Here is a 26423-nt window from a genome sequence, read left to right as displayed (position 1 = left end):
CTGGCTGTTTTTGAAGATGGGCGTCACATTTGCCAGTCTCCAGTCCACTGGGACAACTGTTAGCCAGGCCTGTTGAAGGATGATGGAGAGTGGCTTGGCAACCACATCTGCCAACTCCCTCAGCACCCTCGGTAGCAATCCATCCAGCCCCACGGACTTGTGAGCATCCAGCTTGGGGAGCTGGTCCAAAACCATCTCATCATGGATCATGCAGCACCTATTCTGATCGCCATCCCTACCTACCAGTGCAGGGGGCTGTCTTCCCAAGAAGCAACAAGTCTTGCTATTAAAGGCAAAGAAGGCATCAAGCACCTCAGCCTTTTCCTGATCCTTGGTCACCATGTTCCCCACTGCATCCATCCTCCTGCTGTTTATGTATTTATAAAAATACTTATTGTTGTCTTTCACCTTAGTGGCCAAGTTCAGTTCTAGCTGCGCTTTGGTCTTTCTAATTTTCTCCCCGAAGCCCCTCCATGACGAACTTCACGCTCACAGCCGCCTGCTCCCGCACGACCACGGACTCGAACCAACCTCCCACTCCCCGCCCTTCCGCTCCCTGGGCCGCCCAGGCGGAGCAGCAGGCCTGGCGGCGGAGCAGAGGAGCCCGCCCTCCGAGCCGAAGCGCACGCGCCCGTAGTCACGCAGGCGCCTTTCGCTGCCGGGGCCGCTCGGGGCCCTCGCCGGCGTTCGCCTCCGAGAGCCGACCCTGCCGCTGGGCGAGGTGAGGGCAGCGAGATGGGCAGCCGGGTCGCAGCCCTCTTCAAGAGTGCGGGTGCGGATCTTGTAGTGGAGAGGCGGGCTCCGTAGTGGCCTGGAGCCGCCCGGCGCAGAGCACCGGCCTCGGCTTTGGGTGGGGGGAACCGCCCTTCCTCTGGGGCGGCGTGCGGGGCCGCCGGGCTCCGCGTCTGCCTGACTACGGGGCTGACGGCGCCGAGGAGTGAGCAGTCGCTGATGCTGTCATTACTCAGCGCTTTTCTTTTCTGAAGTCTTCTCACGCTTAGAAGCGCTGGAGTACTGGATGTGCGCCGTTGTCGTGTCTTTGGGCTGTTAGTGGGTTCTGGGGTCCAGATCAGGAGTGCTGCTTATTCCTGTGCCTGGTTGGCGTCTGTCCCCGTGAGTTGCCTAGACTCGGATTGTAACGGGTGCCAAAGGAGGTGAGCAACCCGCTCATGTCCTGTGGTGCCCGGTCATTGACATGTTGCTGTATTACATTTGGAGATAGGTTTGTCACCTGTAACCCACCTTTGTCTCTCCCTTTGCCAGGTGTCCATGTGTGTGTTGCTGTAGCTGACAGGACCAGCACAACCGTGTTTTTGACAGTACTCCATTAATATAAGCAGTGTGAGTCCTTGCTGGTGGGTGCCTGTGTTCACTCTGTTTTGGTTTGAGAGGATCACTGGTTTGAAGTGGGAGTTCCTTCCTAATAAGCAAACCACAGCAAATATAAGAAATGTAGTCAGAATGGCAGTTTTGTGTTCTGTTATTTAGTTTAACTTAACTTGTAATAGTGACTTGGAGTAAACTTGTAGTGTGGACCAAATCTGAACATGTAACACCAACGGGACCCTTCTCTGGTTCCAGTGTGTAAGTATTGCTTATCCTTTGCGTTGGGATGTTTACCATGTCAAAAACTGGGCTCATGAGATCCTCATGAAGTTTAACAATGCTAAGCACAAGATTTTGCCCTTGGATCAGGGTAATCCCAGGTGTATGTACAGGCTGGGAGAACTCACAGGGAGCAACAGCCCTGCCGAGAAGGATCTGGGAGCTGTGATGGACAAAAAGCTGGACATGAGTCAGTGGTGTGCTCTTGCAGCCCTAAAGGCCAACAGTATAGTGGGCTGCTTCAAAAAAGGGGTTGCCTGAAGGGAGAGAGATGCAATTTTACCTTCTGAGGCCCTTTCTAGAGTAATATGTTCAGGTCTGGGTCCCCCAGCACAACAAAGATATTGAAGCTCTTGAAGCACGTCCAGAGGAGAGCCTCAAAGCTGATGAAAGGGCTCAAACACGTCTCCTACAAAGTCAGGCTGAAGGAGCCAAGCTTTTTGAGCCTGGAGAATAGAAGAATCCAGTGAGACCTCTTTGCATCCTTCCAGTACTTGAAGGGAGCTTATAAGCAACATTTCTTGCATGGTTTAATAGTGATAGTCCAAGGGGGAATGGTTTTAAACTGACAAAGGGAAAAATTAGATTAGATGCTGTGAGGAAATTCTTTATTCAGAGGATGGTGAGGCCCTGGCAGAAGCTGCCCAGAGAAGCTGTAGTACCCCATCCCTGGGGAGGTGTTCAAGGACAGGTTGAATGGAACCCTGGGAAACCTGACCTGGTGGGTGGCTAACCTTTGGCCAAGGAAACAAATAGTCCTTATCAGGTCAAGAACAATGTAACTTCTTAACACTTAGCATGGCAGGCTTCTGGCCTAGAAGGTTTTAGGATTTGTAGTGGCCAGTTTATCCCTGCTGGCATGAGCTATTTTGGCGTGGCTCTAGCAACACATTAGGAGTTGTTTGCTGTGAGAATCTGCAAGATTTTGTAGCATACCTGGTTTTGTTTTTGTTTTTTTTTTTTTTGTAGGCAGGGAAATGAGACACTGATCACATTGAACCTTTTGTAAATGAATGGATTTTATTCAGGGTGATGTTGCTTCCTTTGAAAGATTGTTTTGTGTGCAATGCTAACAATCTGTCAGCTGTAACATGGAAAGAACAGCAGTATTGGAGTTATTGCTGTTAAGGGAGATTCTGCTAGGTGTGGATATTTTTGAGAGGAGCGGAGGGTGGTGGGGGTTGAGGCAGTACTGTCCCAAATTTTGTAGAGTAAAGCTTTAAGTACTTTTCAAGGTTGCTGATAGGCCAGAGATTTGTGAACTACCATGACCCTGGCCTTTCTTTCTTTTGTGGTAGAAGGCTGATAAAAATAGGAAACACTTCTTCGTTGTTGCTTTTGCATTTCTTGGGATGATTCTGTGGCAGTTAAGCCATTCATGGGAAGGAGAGAAAGGTGTTGCAAGAAATACTGATGTTTATTCTTACTTATAGAAGTGGCTTGGCAGGCTGATTGTCAACTGTTGCTCCCTGTGAGTTCTCCCAGCCTGTACGCATATCTGGGATTACCCTGATCCAAGGGTATATAACATATATATATATAACAAATGCAACAAACAATTTTGTTGTAGCAGTGGTGTGCAGCAAAGTAAACTGAGTTCTGATTCTTTGAGTTTCGGTTCCTGTGTGCTGGGAGATGCATACATATTCAACTTCTAGAGAAATTTGGCTTTTTTTTTTTTTTTGGCAACTGTTTGTCTCTAGTTGCAATTCTGATTTACAGTCTTACAGATGGATTTTTGTTTTATTTCTGTTTTTGCATGAGGTACTTGGATGTGGGGAGATATTTGCCTTTTAAATCATGTTTGAAATTGAACACTCCTGAGCTATCCCATTTTGAAGTCAATGAGATTTACCCTAAAGAGCATTCTTAACTTTATACTTTCAGAGTTTGCATATGCTGTGCTGTATAGAATTGTATCTGATCTATCTTTATGAAGTACTGGTCATTCACTCTTCACGTGACAGCAAAAGGTATTCAGGATTTTAGCTGTTTTCAGGTTTAAGCTTATAAAGTGAGGTAAGCTAATGTGGTACACTTAGGAGATGAAATGTTCACAGCTGCTGTTTAAGCATGTTTAAACACTGTGCTGTTAAGCATGTTTTCTAGCAAATATCAAACTGTATTGCCCAGTCCCAAGCATATTTTTTGTTTAATCTGTGTTGCAGGGTATGAGCTAGTGTCCTATGACAGAGCCAAAATGTCGGATGACATCAAGAAGCGGTTTGAATTCCCTAACACAGTTATTCAATCACAGGTAATTTTATTTTAAATGTTAAACAAATGGAATAATCTGTAAAGAGTTTTCTTTGGTGTTCTGCTACCTGGTTCTAAAGAGGTTTTAAGAAAGACCTTTAGCTTCAAACCAGAAAACCTAAGTAGTTGTTATACTTCAGATGCAAACAAAAGCTAATTGCTGAGTCTGTGTAGCCTGAACATAGTACATAATCACTCATCGCTGTAAAGTCTCTGCATAAAAATTAGAAAGCTTCCAGTCCTGGAAAGTTTAAGTAGGGCCAAATGCTTTCTAGTAGCCCTGTCAGTTGGAGAGAAGCAAAGAGTTGCCAGACGTCATGTGTGAGTTGGAAGTTCTTGACAATACTTCATGCAGCTGTCTTTAGGATTGATATATTTTTTCCTCCTGTGTGATGACAGCTGAACTACTGCTGTCTTGTCTGACCTTAGAAACTCTGTAGAGATTCAGTATGATCAGCAGACAAAATGCCTTTATTTTCATATCATATGAATAAACATCTGCCTTTAACTTTCTCATTTAAATAAAGTATTTTTCATAGTATCTTTAACAAGCAGCAAGGAAGAAAGTAATAACCTCTATTTCCAGAGGTTCTGGCTTCCACTTGTATTCTGTGACCCCTCAAAAGACACTGACATCAGCTGTCCAGGTATTACTCTAGCTGTCATCAAACATCTGCTCTGCAGATCATGTTACCTGTACAAACAAGGATTGGCAAAGTGAGGGACTTGAGCAGGGTTTTTTAGAAGAAAAGGTTTTACTGACCAATCTTGGAATGTGGTGGGCTAATCTGTATTTTGACTTTACTTTATGTAGCTCACAGAAGCCCCTTTTTATTGATAAGCCTTTTTGTCCAGTAAAATGGAACTTAAATTTGTAAGGACACAGTTGTTTATTTCTGAAGTTTCTGATCATAGAATGGTTTGAGTTGGAAGGGACCTTTTAAGATCATCTAGTTCCAACCCCCTACCTGCTATAGGCAGGGATGCCTCCCACTAGACCAGGTTGTCAGTATAGCATTCCAGGGAGGGGGCGTCCACACCCTCACTGGGTAGCCTGCTCCAATGACTCACTACTCTCACAGTAAATAATTTCTTCCTATTATCTAAACCCCAGCTCTCAGCCTGTACTAGTAGGGAGGTCCTCCAGTTCTCTGATCATCTTCATGGCTCTCCTCTGGACTCACTCCAAAAAATTCATGTCCTGTTTGTGTTGGGGCCTCCAGAATTGGATGCAATAATCCAGGTATGGTCTCAGGAGACCAGAATAGTGGGGCAGAATCACCTCCCTTAAACTGCTAGCTGTGCTCTTGAAGCAACCCAGAATACAGTTGGCTTTATGGCATGCAAGCAGACACTGTTGGCTCATGTCAAATCTTTCATCAACTGACACTTCCACATCCTTCTTTTCAGGACTGTTTTTAAGCCATTCTCCACTCAGCCTGTATTTTGCTTGGGATTGTCCTGACTCAGGTGCAGCACCTTGCACTTGGTCATGTAGCATTTCATGAGGTTGGAATGAGCCCACCTTTCAAGCCTGTCTAGGTCCCTTTGTAAGGCATCCTTCCCTAACCAAGCTGCACCACTCAGATTGGTTTCATCTTCAAACTTGCTGAGGGTGCAACTCAGTCCTACTGCATACACTGCCTACAAAGATGTTAAATAGCACTGGTCCCAGCACTGATCACTGATGAAAGCCACTTGTCACCGGTCTCCACTTGAACACTGAGCTGCTGACCACGACTCTCTGAGTGTGACCATCCAGCCAATTCTTTATCCAGAGAGTGGTCCACCCATCAAATCTATTCTTTTCTGATTTGGTGGCCAGAACGTCGTGCAGGTCAGTGCTAAATGCTTTGCGTATGTCCAGATAAGTGCAATGAGGTCTCCCCTGAGCCTCCTCTTCTCCAGACTGAACAATCCCAGCTCCCTCAGCTGCTCCTCATAAGATTTGTGCTCCAGACCCCTCACCAGTTTCGTTGCCCTTCTCGCTCCAGGGCCTCGATGTCTTTTTTGTATGAGGGGCCCAAAACTGAACACAATACTTGAGGTGCGGCCTCACCAGAGCTGAGTACAGGGAATGATCACCCCCCTGCTCCTGCTGGCCACACAATTTCTAATGCAGGCCAGGATGCCGTTGGCCCTCTTGGCCACCTGGGCACACTGTCAGCTCATGTTCAGCTGAGCATCAGCCAACACCCCCAGGTCCCTTTCCTCTTCTCAGTCATCCAGCCACTCAGCCCCAAGCACTGCTTTCATTCGCCAGTTCACTCAGAACCCATGGATGGATCTGGTCAGGTACTATGGACTTGTGCATCTTCAGGTTCTTTAGATGGTCTCAAACCTGATCTTTTCTTACAGAGGAAAAAGAAAAATAATAGAAGGCTCACTTGTTCTCCAAAAAGCTGTTGTAAGGCTGTGGTCTGAGTGGGCAGACTATGTTACTGCTCTTTCATTGAAATAGCTGCACAGAAGCAAAGACCTGACTTAGTTCAATTTTCTCATTCTATTTCCATAATAAGCTTTTTTATTCTTTTTTTTTTTTTTTTTTTTTGTGTGTGTGTGTGTGTGTGTGTGTGTGTGTGTGTGTGTGTGTGTGTGAAGAATGGCAGAGTACACATTGAAACCTTTGAGAAGTGCAATCTTGTAGTCTAGGAAGATGTGTAGATTTATAGTGGCACTGTTCTTAGAAATGTTACCTGCTATCTCAGAGTTCATCATATCAGACTAATGGCCAGCCTTTGAAGGAATTGCAGATAAATGCTAAAAAGAGAAGAAACCCGGAAGCATTTAAAGTATTTTCCTGTATTTTTATACACATAACAGAAATGTTAATCGTGTGGTTTGTGTTTTTGTTTTGTTTTTTTTTTTTTCTTTGTTTCCTCGTTTATTTTTGTCCAAAAGTAAATATCTGTTCTTACCATTGGAGAGCAGATGGAGCTGTTGTTCTGGTTGTGTTGATAATCTGAAAAATTGTTTTTTTATGGGGGCCTGGAAAATCAGTTGTCTTGGTTGGGTTTTTTTGCCACCGAATAGCTTTATGAGAAATACATTAAATCCAAATGTTTGATTTAAAGTAAATCAAACATTTCTGAGTGTAATTGTGCTGTCAGATATGCTAAGGGTTTAGGTTGTGAGACCATGTTTATCATCAGTGTTTTCCTAAAGCAGCGCTTCAGAACTTCGCGTGTTTCTGATCTGTGTTCAAATCTACTTGCTTTCATTAAGCAAGTTCAAGACTTGCTTTCACTAACTTGAGTAGTAAAGAATATAATAATGGCCAGTGCTGTAAAGTGTGCTGTGAGGTCTGTACAGTGATGGAGCCATAGGTCTATTACAGCTGATAAAATGTCTGCAGTTCCTGAGTACATGAATAATCCTAATCTTACAGGAAGCTCTGTAAAAAGATGCACTTATTTCTGGTTTTTTTTCTGTAGTGAAGAAGAAAAAAATAACATTTGATCTGCATGTGTTTTTTATTTAGGCAGTGGGCCATCTGATTGCTGCAGTACTGAAAGAAAATGCTTCTTCAGAGAAGATCAAGCAGGCCTCTCACCAGGTCTGTGCCATTCTTTGATTTCTGCCTTCTTTCCCATCCGTGAATGCCTACATTTTTCTGTGGATTCTTACTTCCCGTGTGTTACTTTAATAAATTCTAGAAGTTAAGCACGCTGACACCATGTGTTTGGGTGTACAGGTATAACTCAGCCTTCAGGGTCAGAAGGCAGAAACCTTAACACTGCATAATAGCAATATCTTGCTCTGCTCAACCAAAGAGAGTTTTGAATTTATTTACATTACCAGAAGTGACATGTGGTGAGATGCTGCCATTTTGTTAACAATAAATAAATGACAGCAATATGGGCATTTAGAAAGTATATACTTTCACATAGCTGCATTGATGTTTTCTCATATATTAACTATGGAAGAGCTCACATTTATGTTAGAGAGCATGGTGTAAAAGCATACTTTTAATTAAGTCAAGCTCATGTAAGTATGAATCTATCTTATTAACCAAGAGCCATATGCAGTGCTGGTGTTTGCAGGTGTCAGAGCCGTGTTAGGGAGGTCCTAGGATTTCCTCTGTTTTTCCTCTCCAGTGCTAATTTGTACTGAAATGAGCAGGAAAAAAAATGTGGATTTTTTCTTTGTCTGAAGTCCCATATCCCAAACTAAGAAACCCAAAATCAAACCTCAAAAAACCTCCTTTTGATGTAAGGAAATGTTTGAGGTGTGTAGTTTCTCTACACTGAGCACGATCATATTTCTAAATGGGATTCTATCTTGAGCTAAAACCTGATTTCTCACCTCTAATACCCTGTGGAAGTACTGAACTTAAACATAGCAAGACTTTCTAAAACAGTAGGAAGCAGAATGTAGCTCCTGTTAACATTATGTGCGCCCTTTTTTTTTCCTTTCCTCTTTTCATAGGAGAATTTTGCAGTATACAGTTGTTTTAAATGTTTTTAAATGTTTTCCTTTCTCCATTTGGAAGCCACAAAGTCAGCAAACCAACCTAGCAATGCAAATGTGGTATCAAAATAAACAGTGGGTTTGATGGATAGACCTTTGTCTTTAACAACAAGTGGAGAGCGTGGAAGGCTTCATTTGAAGAATGATGACTTCCTCCTCTGTAGCTAGAGGACGCATATAAACAGCTGTCTGCACTACACTGTACTATAGACACAGTTTGACGTAGCAGTTCCTGATGTCTGTAATTATATATTAATATTTCTAAGGAAAGTAGAATTGATGTGAGCCTAATCTCACAGGCACAGCTGAAAATCCCATTGTGTCTTATTCTTCTGTACATACTGAAGGCAGTGTGTCTGGAGACGAGAAACATGACAGCTATCCTGAAGTAGTTCTTTACTAGATGAAGAATCTGTATTCCAGCTTCCTCTTTGTACTCTCTAAGGCTTGAGGAGAAGCTGTTAAGCAGGTTTTTACTTACAAGTGTGTTTGAAATGAAAGACGATGTCAGCCTTCTTATTGCTTGTCTCATACTTTTAATTTTAGACTCCTGCTCTGAACTTACTCTGGGAGAAGTGCTGCAGTGAGAATGTTGCCTTGAGAACAGCTTGCTCTGAGGGTTTGGTGGCACTTGTTGCAGAGAACCATGCCGAGCTCAGCTATGTTCTTCATGGAGCTGTGAACCTGATTCCTTCAGCAAGGTGGTATTTGTTTGTCTCATTTTGTGTCTTTTGCCAACTACTTATAAATCAGTGTTTTTTTCCCTTGTAAGCCCTATGGAAGAAAAATGGCTCTGTGAATGACTGTACTCAAACAAGTATTCATGGCAGTGAATTGACAGTGCCCTACCATCCTGCTGCAGGACAGTTTTCATCTTGGCAGTTACCATATTGGTTTGACTCTGAAAGAACTTACAGTCTCTCCCACACATGCAGGTGGATAGCCTCAAAAATCAACGCACTTCCTGCTTTTGTTCCCTCTGTCATGGGGAGGAAAATGTCAGTAATTTCTTTAAGGGAAAGGGAATACCTTCCTAATCTGCCTGTCCAAATAACTGGTTGTTCACATAAACCCACCATCATTGTCTGGGTAGGTATTAGGAATTACTGGCTGGTGTTTCCACTTCTGCTAAAGGAGAAATAATACTTAACTATGCAGCTATTACCTCTTAGAAAATTATGCAAATATAACACTTAAATGTTGTGATGTACTTTTAGTATAGGTAGTCAGCACAATATACCGAGAGAATGCAAATCTGGGGAAAATATGTACAATGTACAAAACTTAAAAATGAAAAGTCAAATGATGACTTGGCAAGTGTTATCACTCAAGTCACCCAGCCCTATAAAAAACTTTGGGGGACTTTTGTCTCTCTCCATAGTGTCATTTTTAGCCAAAGCTGAAATGAAGACTGTTCCAAAAGTAACGCTTCCTGTTTTATTGTGTTGGTCCAACATCAGAGGCAGATGTTGGTGATATGGCAGTAGAGATGGAACCCTCTCACCTGTATTCCATTATGTTTTATTGCCACGTGATAGATGGAAGCGAGGAGCAGTCTGACAAAATGGTGTCTAACATGGAAGTGTGTCTGAAGCAAAGATGTGTAATCCCTGCATGCACAAAAATGGGCACCCATTGACGTTCATGAGTACTTGCTGAACGTTTCTGGAGGCCAAACAGTGGATGTGAGTGCAGTGAGGTAGTGGATGGTGCCTTTCAGCAGTGGCAACAGTGACACTGGGTCACTTTCACTGGTGCAGATTTTTATGAGAGCAGCATGCAGTCTCTTGTTCATTTCTGGTGAAAATGTTGAAAAACGGAGTTTTGTAGCAGAGATCTTTCTCTTATCAAAAAGTATCTCTTTGTATCTGTTGTAGTTTCCATGGAAATAAATAGGAGGCATTACTTTCAGAGAGATCTGTGTAACTAGTGCTACACCTGTGATGTATTATGCTGGTGAGCTCAGTGCAGAGGTTGCAGAAACCATGCAATTGAAGATATGTTTTACAGCCCTTCTAAACTCGCAGAATCAATTTCAGGATGAAGTTTCTCATGATCAATCTGAGCCCAGGATGAATTTAGCTTTGATTAAACTGCAGTGAAATGATGAAGAAATCACTTGCTTAAAAAAAAAAAAAAAAAAAAAAAAAGGACTCAAGCCTTGTGGCTGACTTGCTTAAAGTTGAATTATGTGTAGGATCTTGCTGTGATGATGAGACTCTGTGTTGAGTTTACAATAGTTGGTTATGAATCCCTATGGAACGTTTTGTGAATATGTTCTTACAATGTAAATAATTTCTGCAAACCACTGCACTCAAAAGGATCTGCAATTTGGGAGCAAGGGAGGGATCGGTATTGTTAACAAAGAAGCAAAACCACCTGTGCTTTAGACACTGGGAATCTGAGCACTTTGACATAAATGATATGGAGAGCTTCATTAGCTGTGGCTTACAGATTAAAAAATGTTTAATTCCTGTTCTGCTAGGTATTATCACCAGTATATAGGGAAGTTTAAATTTTCATACTATTTCTGCTTTAGGATAAAAACTGCTAGAAGACAGTATTTTAAACTGAATTGATCTTAAAGACAAAAATAAAGTACTGAAAGGACATGACTTTGCCCCAGTTCCGCTCATTCTTAGATTTTTCCTCATGTTAAATCACCACAAATGGTTAGTTGCTATGGTAAGTGCTGGCAAATTACCTAGGAACCACTATACATATATTTTTGACATTTTTTCCTCAAGCTGCCACAGTTCAAACCACATCCTCTGCAGACTGCAAAGCAGGATTTAGCCTAACCACAGAAGTCCCTGGGTTTAAAATGTCTGTAGCCTCAGGAGCTGATTAAAATGATTGTTTCTCATTGGTTCTTTTTGGTGCTGATGCCTTTTTTTTTTTTTTTTTTTTTTTCCCCTCTCAATTGTTTTAGAGTCTTAGCCTGCTGTTTCTTGTTATTTCCAGCCAAATTTTCATCCAGGTTTGCTCTGGGGCTTTGCACAGCAGTGTGCACAGTATCTTTAAAAGAAAATAAATGTGAGATACGCAACCAGAAAGGCACACGGAATTGCTGAGCACATTTCAGTGTTGGATGAAGTTAAGTAAATGTTTTATTGGCAGAGACTACTGATGTTTTGCTCTTTCTTCCCTTCCTTTTGCTATGATGAATTTAGCAGGGGTTTAGCACACCTAGTGGTTTTTATTTTGTCAGGTGTATCAAATTGTACATGCTAGGAAATACATTGTTTGAGATGCATCCATTGCTTATCTGCATTGACTTTTTACATGGTTCTCAGTATCTGCTTATTATTATAGCAGGAAACTATTTGTGTCTCTGGTGCGTTATTGTACTTGTGTGGTAGACTCAGAATTCAGGTTTCCTCTGATGCCTCTAAAGTGTAGACCTCATGGAGAGTTACATTTGTGTCTGAGTCTGTTTGTTTATACATACTTTCTGGTGTATATGCATAAATATGCACTCATACATATACGGATATACACGTGCACACATTTTACTTTGTTTTTGATGTTCACCTTCAACTTCCTTTGCTTTTATTCCGTAAAATAGCAGCTTTCTGCCACTATGAATCATCACATCCCTTTCTATTATAGAATAGATAAATCCTGTGGACAGTATTCAATAATGAATGATCATAAATAACCAGAATATTATATTAAAAACCTATTCAGCAATAAATTATTGTGATCTTTAAGAAACTGTCAGAGGGGTTTTTGTGTATTTACATTTTCACAATGTCCTTATTACCTGAGCAGGAGCACTGCAGTGAATTCTTGCAGTATGGCATAGCAGCATGTTACTTGAGTTCAGGATCTGAGTGCAAAGCCTCAAGCAGATGTTCTTCCACCACCTCCTATCAGGGAAATTCAGACCAGCAGTACTGAAATATCCAATCAGTCTAGCCCATTCTCTTACTGTTTAATTATTTGCTTCTTCTGCGCTGCATAGTTGCTCTGTTGATGTTGGGGGTATGTCAACAGATTGATCTTTAAATGGCTCAAGCCTTATAGTGCTTCCAAGATCATTTTTCTCTTTCTCCCCATGCCTGTCCAAAAGACTCCCCTCCTCTGTGTGTTAGGCTGGCTGCTCTGGGATCTGTAGGCCTGCTGTGCTCCTTTGTTTTGGTTGCTTGGCAACAGAATTCTGCTGAACCTCCTATTCTTGTCTACGTTTGGATTTCTGTGTTTGAAGAGCCAGGTGTCATGATAGCCACTAATTTTAATGATTACAGACACATTTTTCAACTGATCCATTTTTGGAAGAAAACAAGCAAGCACAGTGTGTTGGTTTTTCAGCATTGCTGCAAAGTGTATAAAAGACACAGAAGAAAGCATATGCTTCTTTGCCTCTATCTGGAATATGAACCAAAACATTTTCTGGTGGAGGCATCTACTGTTGGAATCTCTGTGGGATATTCCCTGGTGTACCTTGCCAGCTTATGGAAGAGTTGCTCTGCAGGTGGTGTTAAATTTTATAAAGATCTGGCAGTTGGAAGTGATATTTATTTGTAATAGTTGTCCATTGTCTTTGTTCTGAGTTTTAGGTTTTGATTCCAAAAGCATTCATAAATATCAAGCCTTGCTGTTTTTGTTTGTTTGTTTTTGGGGGGGAGGAACTACATCACCCCCTTTTTGATATTATGTGGGCCTAGCCTGTTCGTGCAAGCTCTTATCTTTTAATAGTGCTAAAGTAAAGTCTCATTGAGCTTTGACAGGAATTACTCTTGTTCAGACTTCTTGCATCACTTAAAAAGTCTAAATTTAGGTTGATTAAACTCAACATTTAGGAAAGTGTTTATGGAGCATACTGCACTCTATGCATAACGGTTAGTATTAAGTATCTCAGTTTGCTCATCTGCTGAATGAGAATGGTGGTTTCTGTTTGTACTGTTAGAGGCGTATGTGAACTTCATGAAATGTGTAACTTCATGTTTCCAGCTGGTCCGTTCACTGTTGGAGGAGTGGAGTTACAAATGAAAGAGATTTTTCTGACTTTCCACTGCTAGGAAATAAAGACGGTAACAATAATAATAAAGAACAGTAAAACAACACTAGCCTCTTTTTTCCGCCCTTATTTTTCACTGTGTGATAGAAAGAACTTCTTGTATTTGTTAGGTGACCATCTTTTATAAAACATTTTGTTAATTCTTCCTGTTCGTTTTTCTTCAGCTACTGTTTTAGTAATGGAAGCAGTGAAATATATGATAGCATTTTCTGGATGAACCATCAAATAATAAATAATGACTTTTCCTCTGTGTCTACATTTTCACTGTGTAAAACGTGATTCTTCAGAATATATTTTGGATTCTGTGAATAACTGGGTTGGGTGTGGTGTGATCTGGTTTGAAAGATGTGGAACGCTGTGAAAAAGAAAACAGAATTTTGAATATCATGCTTTTAAACTCAATCAAGCAGTATCAACTTTTAGATTTGTTACTGTCTTTGCTGGTCTTTTTTATATTCATTATCATCATCCCTTGAAAATGGGATAAGTCCTAACAGTAAAAAATACTTCTTGTTTCTTGTCTTTTCACTGAAAGCAAACCTAAAAGTGTAAGAGGAGGGAAATAAAATAGTTGTATGCAACAATCTCTTGAGATTTAAAGTCAGGATAAACTAGATATCTCAAGCATTTTTTTCTGAGAACGTATGTTTTAATGTATTTAGATGCTTTCTCTTGGAGATGAGTAAGCCTGAAATTTCTGTACTACACTGAATGTTTACCTGTCCATTTGCATGCAGAGAATCACTAATTTCAGGCTTTAATATTTTAGAATACCACTGACCATTAAACTGGGGACAAAATTGTGCTATTAAGATCAGGTGGAAAGAAACCATCACAAGTGTTAATTCACACACTAATAATTATCTGCTATATTGTTCATTTCCTGAAAAACAGAAAGACTGAAAACAAAGACATGGTTATACAGCCTGCCTAAAACTGTGTAGACAGGTGTAAAGAGGTCCATAAGGAGAATTCAGTGCTTCTTTAGTGTCAGTTTTGTTACTAGGTTTCTTCTTTTTTTTGTAAGAATCAAATAACTTGATCCACACTTGACGATGTTCTACTTATTTTTGTCAACAGGAATGTGCATGGCTTAGTAAAAACTATTTGGAAACTACTGCAAATTCAAGCTACACAGCTGGGAAGAGATGGAGATGAAGCTGTTCAGAATTTGTATGGAATCAGGTTAGTTTCAATTTGTTTGAAATAGACTCCTTAAAAACATTTTGTAATAAGGGTTAATACTGGCATTCAGTCCATTTATTTGTTTGTTTGGGTTATGCTAACCAATTCTGGCCGAATTTGATAGGGTAGTGTCTGTGCAAGGGAGTTAACTGCTACATGTTTCTTGAGTGATTCAAGGGACAGCTAGCTGGGTACAGCTGAACCTGGGTTCATTTTTAAGCTCAGCCTTTGTTATCTGTATGTGTGCTTATCAGCTGGGGGAAGACGTTATTCCAAGCTCACAGCTGTGCAGATGCATAACAACATAAATCAGTTGTTTCTGAAGAAAGAGTTCTCAGCAGTTACAGTTCTCACAAAACAAAATCTTTATTAGAATACTGTTATTAATACAATAATTTGTCACAACTGTCTCTGTACATTTTTTAATGTGTTCTAACAGTCCTTATGGTACGGGGAAAGGTATGTCCTGATATAGTAAGTAGCAGCAAATGAGATGGGAAAAGACTTTTGTGAAATGAATAATATTATGAGGATGTCTGAATGTGGTAGTATTATTGTCAGAGGTGATACTTTGTTACTTTCTTTAACCAAGCTTTGAAAATTCATTCAAGATCTTATTTGAGAATCTCACTAGGATAGATACAGAGTATGAGCTGCTTTCTTTTTGCAAAATGTGTGGGAGTTAATGCTTTAGTAATAGTTCCAGCAGAACTGATCTTCATCAACTTCAGACAACTCCTCAATAACTTAGAACAGCATATTTGCCATTTCCCTGAACCAGTAATGCACCCTTGTGGCAAAGAAGGCCCGCAGCAGCCAGGGATGCAGTAGGAATAGTGATGCCAGCAGGCTGGCAGAAGCAGTCCTTCCCTCTGCTCAGCCATGGTGAGACAGATTTTGGTGCTGTGTCCACTGCCAACTTACCAGTGCAAAAAAAAATGGAACTTAATGATGAGAGTCCAGAAAAGACCACACAGATGACAGAAGGACTGGAGCACTTTTCATATGAGGAGAAGCTGAGAGAACTGGGATCCTTCAGTCTTGAGAAGGCTCAGTGGTATCTTATCCGTGTGTATATGTTCCTGATAGAATGTATGAAGAAGACATTCCTAGACAGTAGTGACTGCAGACTGGAAAATGGGTTCAAATTGTAACACAGGAGATTCCATATTATTCAAGAGAATTCTTATTTTTTTAGTACTGTGCAGGTGATCAAACACTGGAGCAGATTGCCTAGAAGCGTGTAGGGTTTCTGTCCTTAGAGATGCTCGAAACCCAACTGAGCAATTCTGGACAACCTTCTCTAGCTGCCTCTGCTGGAGCAAATGATTTGGAGTAGATGGTCTCAAGAAGTTCCTTACAACTTAAAAGTAGTTTTTGACTCTGCTTTTTCTTAAAAGTTTTAATGAGTTTGATAGTACAGAGATAAAATGAATGCTAGAAGCTCAAAAGGGGCAAAGGAAGGCTTCGTAACAAAGAACCAATACTGGGGCTTGTGCAAATATAGTAGCATGATGTTTGCTAATGGTGCTTTTATTTTAAGCAGACTGAAGACCACTTCCCTCTCATCTGTTTTTATTTTTTTTTTCTTCTATAAAGATGAAGCTCTTAAATGTTCTTACTGTTAAAGTGGTTGCCATGTTAAAGTAGATGATTTCAAATGCATCTAGAGCAACTAATATGAAGCTGCTTGCCCTGCAGTAGCAGTCTTCTTGAGAGGAGATCTTAGTAAACTCCTCCAGCTCTAGAGAAATTACGAATCATTTTGATTTTAGCAATTACTCTTCTGTCTTTTTATGCAGAGAAGAGATATTGTCATGGCATGTTGTATTCTAATGCTTTAAGAACATAAAATACACTGTTTGGTAGAGGAAAATCATGTATTTTCCTCAGTATTTAATTTTGCTTATGTAGAATGGAGGAGACTTTGGAGAACTGGGTGCACTTACATAGGTCACTCTGAAGGTAATGCCTCCTATTTATTTCCATGGAAATGACAATAGATAAACAGGGAGTAAAATAATACTATTGAATAGACCACATTCTCAGCTACAAAATGCTACTTTTTTCAACACAGTCACCAGTATTAACTATGTTAATGTTGTCAGCTGTGAACAAGAGCCAGAGTGCCATACTCTGTGTGACTCTCTGGAATGTGGTTTGTCTTTTATTATTGCTGCTGAAATCCACCACCCACCATCTCACTGTGCCAACATCAACTCTCTAATCTCCATAAACGTTCTGCAAGTATTGATGATGTCAGTGGATGCCATTTTTTCTGCATGGAAGAATTCAATTCCATCAATTTCCTCCATAAGCACTTCTATGTCAGATAATATTTTGTCAGAGTGCCTCTCTGCTGCCATCTGTCGCACAGCAAAAAATGTAATGAAATACTGGCAGGAAAGTTCAACCTCTGCTGCTATACCAACATCCACCTCTGGCGTTATGGGCCAATGTAGTAAAAAAGAAGACATTAATTTTGGAGCAGCCCTTGTATTATACTGTCAACTGTGCAAGAGTATACAAAAATCATCAATGAATAATGAAAAAATACAAGAATGTTCACAAAAGTTCATGATACGCAGTCTCTCTTGGAACATTCATAAAATAATATTACAGGCTAATGGATAGATTTTTTTAAAGCCAATCTCAATTATAAATAATAGAACTACTTACAGTGCATCTTCTTGTCATGGTATAATATCTAATTCTTGAAAAGAATTGGGAGAAAATAACGTGTTGTAGTTTGCAGGATTTTGTGTGGTTGCATGTTCTGATTTCATTTAGGAAAGCCTCTATAGTTTGAGAGTTTTAACTCTACACTTCCTTTAAGCAAATCAACCTTGGAAAACTGAGAAGGGTTTGTTTGTCTCTGCTGCTGAAGAAAGCAGGAAATGTTCCTTTTAACCTAGTAAAATGATAGGAACTGCCTCATTTATCACTTAGCTTTGGGATTCCTAATTGTTTCCTTAAGCTGTGTAAGTATCGCTGTCCTTCTGACAAACTGGTACTTCAGGAGTCGCTAAATACCAAATCAAACATGCCATTCAGTATATGTGAAATAATTGATGCAACTGAAATTTAAATCTGGGATGGTCTGATTTTTTGTGATGAAGTTGGAACCAGCTTTAGCGAGTCAGAAGTAGTGAGAAAGTAGTTGTGACTGTGAGTGAGAACTGTACATTCCCACTGGATTAGGTCTGTTTCTGCTAGCATTGTTTGGTGGTTTTTTCGAGCAATCCCGAAGTTACTGCTGAAGAAAAACTTCTCAGTACACATCTTTTTCCAAATGCCCATAACATTATAAAATAGAACTTCTGGGGGTTACATATTTTGACGTTTCATTATTAATCACAGTTAACTATGGAGCTTAACAGGTTTATTTTAGCACTGAGCTTGTGCATGAGAGCACACTGAAGTTGTTATAAAAGCTGTTTTTTTATTAGATGACAAGCCATCTTTATTTTGGGCTTGGTGTATCATGTGTGCCTACTTCATGGCATTTTGATTTTGGCATTGTAGAAGTACTTCAGTTACTGATGACATAGTTTTCTCATTAGGAATGGTAATTAAAATATGACAAAGGTATTGAAATAAGCAGATGCTGTAACTCTGTATGTCTATACAGGGCTGTGCTCTTTCAAGGCTCTGGCATAAGTCAGTACTGTTCCTAACCTGCTGCCTGAAAAAATGATTCTTTTCATGGCGTGCTAGACTCCAGTGCTAGATAGCCAACAAATTGTCTCTTGAATGCTGCAGTCTTTGAAAGCTGCATTGCAGCAATAACCTTAGTCTTTAGAATTTCTGTACACAGACTATAGAAGATTCTTTAACTCCAGTAAAATGGAGGAGACATCCGAAGACCATGTATATAAGTAAACAAATCTTAGATAAATCAATATGGGGATTACCACACCTCTGGCCCAAAAATGAAGACCAGAGCTGTAATGTGTGCCTACTTCTCAGTTAATGCATGTTTTCTGAACACAGTGGTGTTCAGTGTCACACTGTCACAGTGGTCAGTCTTACAGCAGTCCCTGTACTTTGAAGTTACTTATTTCCTGAACAGAATCATGGATCTAACGAAGAAAAAATTATTTGAGGTGCAGAGGGAAAATCCAGTATAATTAAACAAGCAACCAAACAAAAAAACTTCTGTGCTTGAAGAATTGTTCTAGTAACTGATTTTTTTCTCAGTGAAAATACGTTCTCTTTATATAGACAAAATTTGCCAATTTCAGTTCCCAGCATCTAATTATTGTTTGCTAGTTTCATCAATCTTACTGTATTGGCACTCACTAGATGACATCTGAAGTACTGTGTTCAGTTTTGGGGCCCCCAGTCCAAAGAAGAAGCAATAAACCTGAATGAATTTATTGGAGGGCCTGTAGGATAGTGAGAGGGCTGGAGCCCAGAGCACCAACTGCAGCTTGGTTAAGCAGCAATCCTGTCTGCATCCTAGTCAAATAGGGCTCTTTCAGGCCTTCTGGGTGGTGTAAGTGGCAGTCAGTCATTGATTCTGCAGACTTGTGTGGGTGGTAGGAGGTCTGTCTGTGAAGAATAGCTGAGTGTGATGCCTTGGTGATCTTTTCAAATCAGCAGTTGTCCCAAGGCTGGCAATAAAGAGGAGGATTGCAGGCTGCTGTGGGACCTTCTGAAAAGAAAAGCTGGTGAGGGCAGTCAGTTGAGAACAGATTTAAAGTGTTCAGTTGAACAAATGGTTGATTTGGTTTCAGTCACTGAAGATTACTACCTGTGCTTAAAAGACAGAAGTATGTTGTAGTTCAATATGTTGTGTGCACTATGTGGAACCTACTGCTAAATGTGCTGCTACCAACTCAAATCAGATGACACAACACTGTTGATTACACTGATTTTTAAAAAAAAAAAAAGAAATAGAAGTGAGCCAAGAATTTTCAGATTGACTTTTTGTTTAATTCTCTTCTCCCAGGGATCCTAGAAAATGCACTAATTTCATAATGTAAGTTTTGGGAAAGCAGGAAAAGAGGGTTGGTGATACCAGGGTATTAAACTGTCCATCTGTACAGCTGCTTTAATTTTGAAGCTAGTAAATTTACACACTTTCTTTCTGCATTATAGATCCAAATGTGTTTTCTCTGCATTTCAGGAACAATCCTCATCCTTTAATCACTGTCCTTGAAAATAGACCTGATTGCTGGCCAGTTCTACTTCAGCAGATAACAGTATTTTTCCATCAGTGTTCGGAGAGGTAAGCAAAAGAAGAAACTGAAAAGTAGGTAACTCAATTGTCAGCAAAATTTTCTTCTTGAAGTGAACTGCAATTGTACAGGCTTGTATGTAAGCAATATAAAGAGTTTCTTTGGAAAAAGATAATTGTGTCATTAAATTTTGTAATTTAAAGGTTAAAAATAGAACAATAAGTAACAATATAATCCATTAGGAATCTATTTTTAATTTTTTTCTTTAATCGCCTGCATTGGTAACATTTTTGTGGATGTGGAGAAATGTGTGCAAAGTTGATTAAAAAATTATTTTTATTATTTATTTTGTAAGCAGAGTTAAAAATAGAAATCAAGTAAAATTAGTTAAAAAAAAAAGATCCACTTTCTATGCTAGAAACCACAAATACTGTAGTTCAACTACTCATGGAAGAAGTTTACTAATCCCATTAAAAATAGTAATCTGCACCATGTTTTAGCAAGTAGAGTTTTAGAGGGATGCAAGAATGATTTGTATTTGCCAAAATTATGACTATTTAGTCAAAGATGACAATTAATATATCATGTGTGTAACTGATCTATGCTAAACATGGATGGTGTAAGATAAGCACAGGAAGCTATATCTCATAGGAAAGAGGATTTAAAAAAAGGAAAATCAATGGCATAGTCATACATTTAACAAGAAATAGATATCTAATCTGCCAACAGTTTCAACATTCTTTCATGCTTATCTCCAAGGAACTTCTCCAGTAAAACTTTGGTGTAAGATACCAAACAGAGGAGCTGCCTGGCAGACAAATGTTTTAAATGTTTTTGCAACCATATGCATTTCAGATAAAAAGAATCTCCTTTCTCTTGTGTCAAAGTCTTCTCTGGAAGACTCGTGTAAACAGATCAGAGTAATATTATAGTGAAACTGACTTCCGTATTATGCTAATGTAAATAAGTTTATTGATCTTAAAATTCTAGTAGATGTAAGCTATATGATCAACAGAGAGACATTCATGTAAAAGTCCAATTTAAATAATCGGAGTATTTTTTAAATATTATTTGCAGACTTGTCTTTCCACTCAGCTACTAAATCTGAGACTCACAAAGAGTCTCAACAGAGGTCTGACTGTGTTTTTTTGCTGGTGTGTTTCAAATTCAACACCTTAAACTTTCTTACCACTTTTGGTGCAAAAATGTCTGTGGACTGGGATTCCAGACTGATAATATGTTGACGTAGATTACTTCTAAGTTGCGCTCAAGCTCTATCAAAGCAGAGTCTTGTTTGTAACTCATCCCTAACATTGATTTTCAGAATATTTGCTAATGTATTGACCATTACAGAATCACAGAACTGTAGGGGTTGGAGGGTACTTGGATCATCAAGTCAATCTCCTGCTAAAGGAAAGCATACAGATGCAAGGCCATGCACCAAGCCATGTTCAGTTGTTAAAGGTTCCTGTCAGTCTGCTTCTCCAAATTATCCAGGTTCCTTTGAAAAAATGTGCTTACCAGTGCCTTGAATGCTCTCTCCTGGTTGATATCAGAAGTAAATTTGCAGAGTGTACTCCATCTTATCACCAAATCATTAATGAAGACTAAGGAACACTGAACCCACTAATTATTCCTGTGGAACACCATCACTTGACAGCCTGATGATGCACTTTGCATCACTGATCATTACACTTTGAACCTAAATGTCTCGCTTGTTTTCCATCCCCTATAGAATCCACTTACCCAGGTGTATTTCACCAAATTTCTGATAGGGAGACAATGGATGACTTTATTAAAGGTCGTGGTAATTAGTCTTATATGACGAGTCTAATAAAAGACTTACTTGACTAGTCTGCTAATGTCAGGATCAACTGGCAATCCTAACGTGGTCAAACTGAAAGAATTTTTTGCCAGGAAGCTGCATTGGTTAAACTAGCTGTTGTTTCCTGTAATTGTTTGGGATTGTTGCCCAGGCTGGATGGGACTTGGAGCAACACGATCTAGACGGAGGTATCCCCGCCTATGGCAATGGAGTTGGAACTAGATGATCTTTTAGGATCCTTCCAACCCAAACCATTCTATGATTCTAACAACTGAGAAGGAACAGATAGCTGTTTTTAGTTGGAATCAGATTTAATAATTAAAAAAGGATAATTCTGAATAACATTTTCCAAGTACCGTTTCATTATGGTGCAGTAGACTCTCATATTATTCACCACAGAAAGTAACTTTCTTGAATTCAGGAAAAGTAGAATAAAATGAAGAGTATCTTAATGTTCAAGTATATATCAAATCATATTCCTGAGTGAATACTTAGTCTCTTACAAATGCGTTTCATTGTGTGGTTGTTAGATTAGATCTCATGATAGATAGTACTTTGTGATAGTAAATCATGTGGGGTTTTTTCTTTGTTTTGTTTTGTGAGAGCTAGTAATGTTTTTCTTAACGCCTTTCTGTTAATTGTATCCTGTGAATTACTGCAGACCCAGGGAATGTCACCTTACTTGGGTTTTCCTTGGAATTCATTCAGTTTATGGTAAGAAGTACTCTTGGCAAACTTTTTTTTTTTTTTAACTGCAGGGCACAGAGTTCATGTGTTGCTGTAATGGCTCCATTTCTAAGATACCTGTACTGTGAACCATCTCAGTTACGGGAATATGCTGAACTGCGAATGGGCTTGCTTAGGATTTTACTTCAGCCACGTGGTCCAAAGCATAAAGAAGCACCTTGTGTTCTGGAGCATCATATTCTTCAGCTCCTGTGTGATTTGATTCCACATCTTCAGGTAAATGTGTTGCCAGACCTCAACAGCAAGGACAGTGCTGTTACTGCCTTTCAAGTGAACGAATACAGCACTATCTTCCATTTTCTGTATACCTGATTCTGCATGGTGGTAAATACTACAACCATTTCTTTTTAGATGTATGTTAAAATCTTAGTTACGTTATAGAGTAACGTAGAAATATCTGATTGAAGAATATTTCTGTAAAAATAATATTTCCTTGCTGTATGAAATCCCCATACAATTTATTTGGCTGGTAGGACCTCAAGAACTGAGTTAATTTTCTGCTGCATTTGAAGAACAAGGAATTTTTCTTATCAGTCACTTTAGGACCTTAAATTCTTAAGTTCATCTGTTGATGTTGTGGATAAGTTTTATTAAAGATTCCTGAATTTTGTTCTCTGAAGCTTTAATAATAACTGCAATGAAAAGACTGTAGACTAATAAAACTAATTTTAAACTTGAAGGAATTCTCCATAAATAAGGAAGGACAATTAAACTGGGATGTGTTTTTCAACTACCTCTCTATAGGTTAAAGACTTGCCACAAGTTACAGAAGCCTTGTTTTTTCTTCAAGAGCTATTCCTCAGCTTGTTGCGCTTTCCTGTGTTTTGGAAAGTTCAATTATCCCAATTTTGTCTGCAACTGATAAGCTTCTGTGAAGTGTGTTTAAATGTAACAGGAGAATGTTCATCTCTGATCTCCATGATAGAGGACAACTTTGAGCTCTTACAAGAGGTAAGAGTTGATTTTTGTGGAAGGAAATAGTCATGTTAAACTTAAAGGCTGTCATGCTAAAGGCAGGATTTTAAGACTTTGATACATGGCATTCATCTTTGAGTGACCAGTATTGTTTGGAAAGCTGATTTTTTTTTTTTTATTGTTAGAAACCTTCTGAAGGAAAAAAAAGCGAACTGATGCTGTGTATATAAGCTAACCTTTACACATATGTGTTGGTTTAATCTGAGTATTGTGTTTGTAGTTACTCACTTAAAATCCTTACCGTGTGCTATTTTTATTCTTAATTGCATGTTCTGTATCACTGCGTTCATTAAAAGGCAATAAGAAACTTCTTAGAAAATTATAGTTGCTTTTCTTGTTTGTCCCCTTGAAAAACAAAGATAACTTGAACCTTTTTCATTTTTTCCCTATAGGTGTTTCCAGTGGAACAGTGTGTAATTGGACTAGCACTTCTGCTGCTGCAAACGCCAGAAAGTCAACAGAAGTCTATCTTGAGTCTAGGTAACGTTGTTCTGAAAGAAGAATCCATGCACTTAAGACTGTATTTATTTTTGTTTTGTGAGAATAGGCTCTGCACTCCCCTGCATTTAGGTTGAAATGTGAAATATTTTATATAAACAGGATTTTCCCTTGATTTGAAAACTAAAATATGATCTGATGGCTCAATTTTTTCCACTGCATTGACTTTTTCCATGAATACTGTATTCTATCCCTTTTTATTGAAGCTTGTTTGTTTCATTTTTAAGTCAATAAGAGGATATTTTCAGTGTAGAGTAATACATTCTGAATGGTTTATTTTGATAGATCTTTAGAGAGTAGGCCTATTTATCTTCTTAATGTTTGTCTGAGCTTTTGACTAACAGTTTTGATTAATTGAGTTATTACAGTAAAAGTGAGGGACTACACTACATTCCATTATTGAATTTTGTGCAGCCATCAAGTACTGTACAATAAAGAACAGAAGAGTAGAGTCTCTAAGTAGAACGTTCTACCGAAAATAAAAGAGATTCTCCAAAAGTATTGCCTCCTTTATTATTACATTTTCACAACACAGTAGTGGATGTTAGATCGCAGTAGAGAGTGAAGAGAGTGAACCTTCCCAACAATATTCCGTTACGTTTTGTTGTTGTGTGACAGAAAGACAGTCAAAATAGAAATTGAACAAAATAGCATCTGGCATGGAAGTCTGTATGGAGGAAAGGGGTGGAATTGAATTTTTCAATGCAAAAAAAAATGGTATATCTTGACGTCCATCAGTACTTGCTGGATGTTTATGGAGACCAAACCGTGGGTGTGAGCGCAGTGAGGCAGTGGGTGGTGCCTTTCAGCAGCAGCTGTGGGTCACCTCTGTTGGTGCAGATTTGTAAAAGCATGGCATGCAGGCTTTTGTTCATTGCTGGTGAAAATGCAGAGCTAACAGTGGCGACTGTGTGGAAAAATTTTTGTATTGGAACAGTTTTGTAGTTTGACCAGCCTGTTTCCTAGAAATGTTTGTATCATGCAAAAATACAAACAATATTAGCTCTTTTTTCCCAAGCTGATTGTCTTTTTGTCCCCACTATCTTCAATAGCCTACAAGCTCCTTTCCTCTTCAGAAAACATTTCAACCACAGCCCTTGTTTTGGTGATGCCTCTGCTACAAATCTTATCTTCTTCGTCAGTTGGAGACTGCTTACAGGAGGGTGATTCTGGAACTACTAGGCAGCAACTGGCTACAGATCTTTTGGAAATATTAAAGAAGGAAGATGTAAAGAATCAAAAGGAATTGGTAATATTCTGAGTTTCTTTTGTTGTTGCTTTTCATTTGTTTTTATTTTGTGGTACTTATAGGGGGTACATCTAACACTTTGCTGCATTATGTCTAGCTGACTGGGAAAAAACTTTATATCTACAAGTTTGTTTATGTAATACTTTTTTATGGAAATACTCTACAATGTGTATATTGCATAACACTCAACTACTGGTATAACTGAATGATGTCTTGCGTTCCTTTTAGAGACCACATAAACAACTCACCTGAAGTATTCATTTAGTAGTTCAGTAATTTAGCATTCATTAGTAACAGGAATTAGTAGAAAACCACATTATGTTATACTTATTTTGTTTATTCTGTGTAGCTGTATTCCTTTCCTTACTAGCTAGTTATCCCGACTTTTTTTTAATGTGTGTTAATGTTCTCTGTCTATTTACTTCTGCTGTTTTTCACATACAGTAATTGTAGTGCCCAAGAAATGTATTGATTTATCTTTAAATTAAATTCTATATCACAAACCTATCCGATGTGTGGCGGCATTATGCTTCCCAGTAGTGAAGAAGAGCATCATTTAAATGAAGCTCTGCAGTTTTACAGAGAACTGGTTGCCACTCAGAATAATCTTGTTTTCCTTGGTAATTTAAAGGTGTGTGAGCCTGTCCCACTGGGGTCTGAATTCTATTTCAAATTTAAATTTGGAGATTTCTTTTCAAATACTTGAAGACTTGCTTTTTAAATAACTGTTCTTCATCTAATTACTACATGCCAGTTATTGTCTTGATAATAATCAAGATTTCTGAAAACTTTGTGTTTTCTAAGAAAGCAGAATTATAAGGAAAAAGATGCTTTGTCTTGGATTTCTTTTAATGAAGAACTTTGAACACATGCATTCTATATAATTAAGACATCATTCTGCAGGAGCTTTATATTTATCATTTTATATATGCAATTTAATATATAACATACATATATTTCTCTATATAAATAGCCTTTTTAATGTGTGTACTATATGTATATATATGTCTTTATATATACATATAAGTAAATTAAATAGCCTGAGTCAGGAGAAATTCTCACTTGTGTTTTACTGCTTTTCTTCTTCTAAACTTAATCTCCCATGATGACAACTGTAGAACATGAATTCTGAGAAATGAAACAGTTACAGCAAAAATAAGTGCAGAGTAAGATTAACATAAAGTATAGTTTTTTAGTGAGTGCAGTGAAAAGCATGAGAATTTCCTTAAAATATTTAAATATTTATATAATGTACGTGTAATGGTGAGGAACATAAGCTTTTAATGTACTCCAGCTTTATTGTGTACGTTTTCATGAGGACACAGCATTGCAGTTACCTACAGAAACAGGAGTGATGGATTCCAAATAAAGGGGAAATTTGTGAGTAGAGCAGTAACGCATTCAATC

General features: G+C 38.9%; 1 protein-coding gene across 4 annotated transcripts in view; it reads left to right on the top strand.

Moving 5' to 3' along the window:
- Positions 1 to 590: 590 nt before the first annotated feature.
- Positions 591 to 26423, top strand: part of FOCAD (focadhesin) — a 93933-nt gene continuing 68100 nt past the window's right edge. The window contains exons 1-11 of one of the 4 annotated variants that reach the window (XM_052700492.1): positions 591 to 721; positions 1264 to 1341; positions 3774 to 3862; positions 7343 to 7417; positions 8878 to 9032; positions 14435 to 14539; positions 19671 to 19772; positions 22306 to 22510; positions 23039 to 23245; positions 23662 to 23749; positions 24820 to 25016. In XM_052700492.1, the coding sequence (XP_052556452.1) occupies positions 3806 to 3862; positions 7343 to 7417; positions 8878 to 9032; positions 14435 to 14539; positions 19671 to 19772; positions 22306 to 22510; positions 23039 to 23245; positions 23662 to 23749; positions 24820 to 25016 (1191 nt within the window). In that variant the 5' untranslated portion in view covers positions 591 to 721; positions 1264 to 1341; positions 3774 to 3805. Of the gene's footprint in view, positions 722 to 1263; positions 1356 to 3773; positions 3863 to 7342; positions 7418 to 8877; positions 9033 to 14434; positions 14540 to 19642; positions 19773 to 22305; positions 22511 to 23038; positions 23246 to 23661; positions 23750 to 24819; positions 25017 to 26423 lie in introns of those variants that run through there. The other 3 variants (XM_052700490.1, XM_052700493.1, XM_052700494.1) reach the window with 3 other exon arrangements.

Source organism: Tympanuchus pallidicinctus, unplaced genomic scaffold, assembly GCF_026119805.1.
Source record: "Tympanuchus pallidicinctus isolate F22 unplaced genomic scaffold, pur_lepc_1.0 scaffold4, whole genome shotgun sequence".
In the NCBI taxonomy this organism is placed as follows: Eukaryota; Metazoa; Chordata; class Aves; order Galliformes; family Phasianidae; genus Tympanuchus; species Tympanuchus pallidicinctus.
This window is presented reverse-complemented; position numbering and strand designations above follow the sequence as displayed.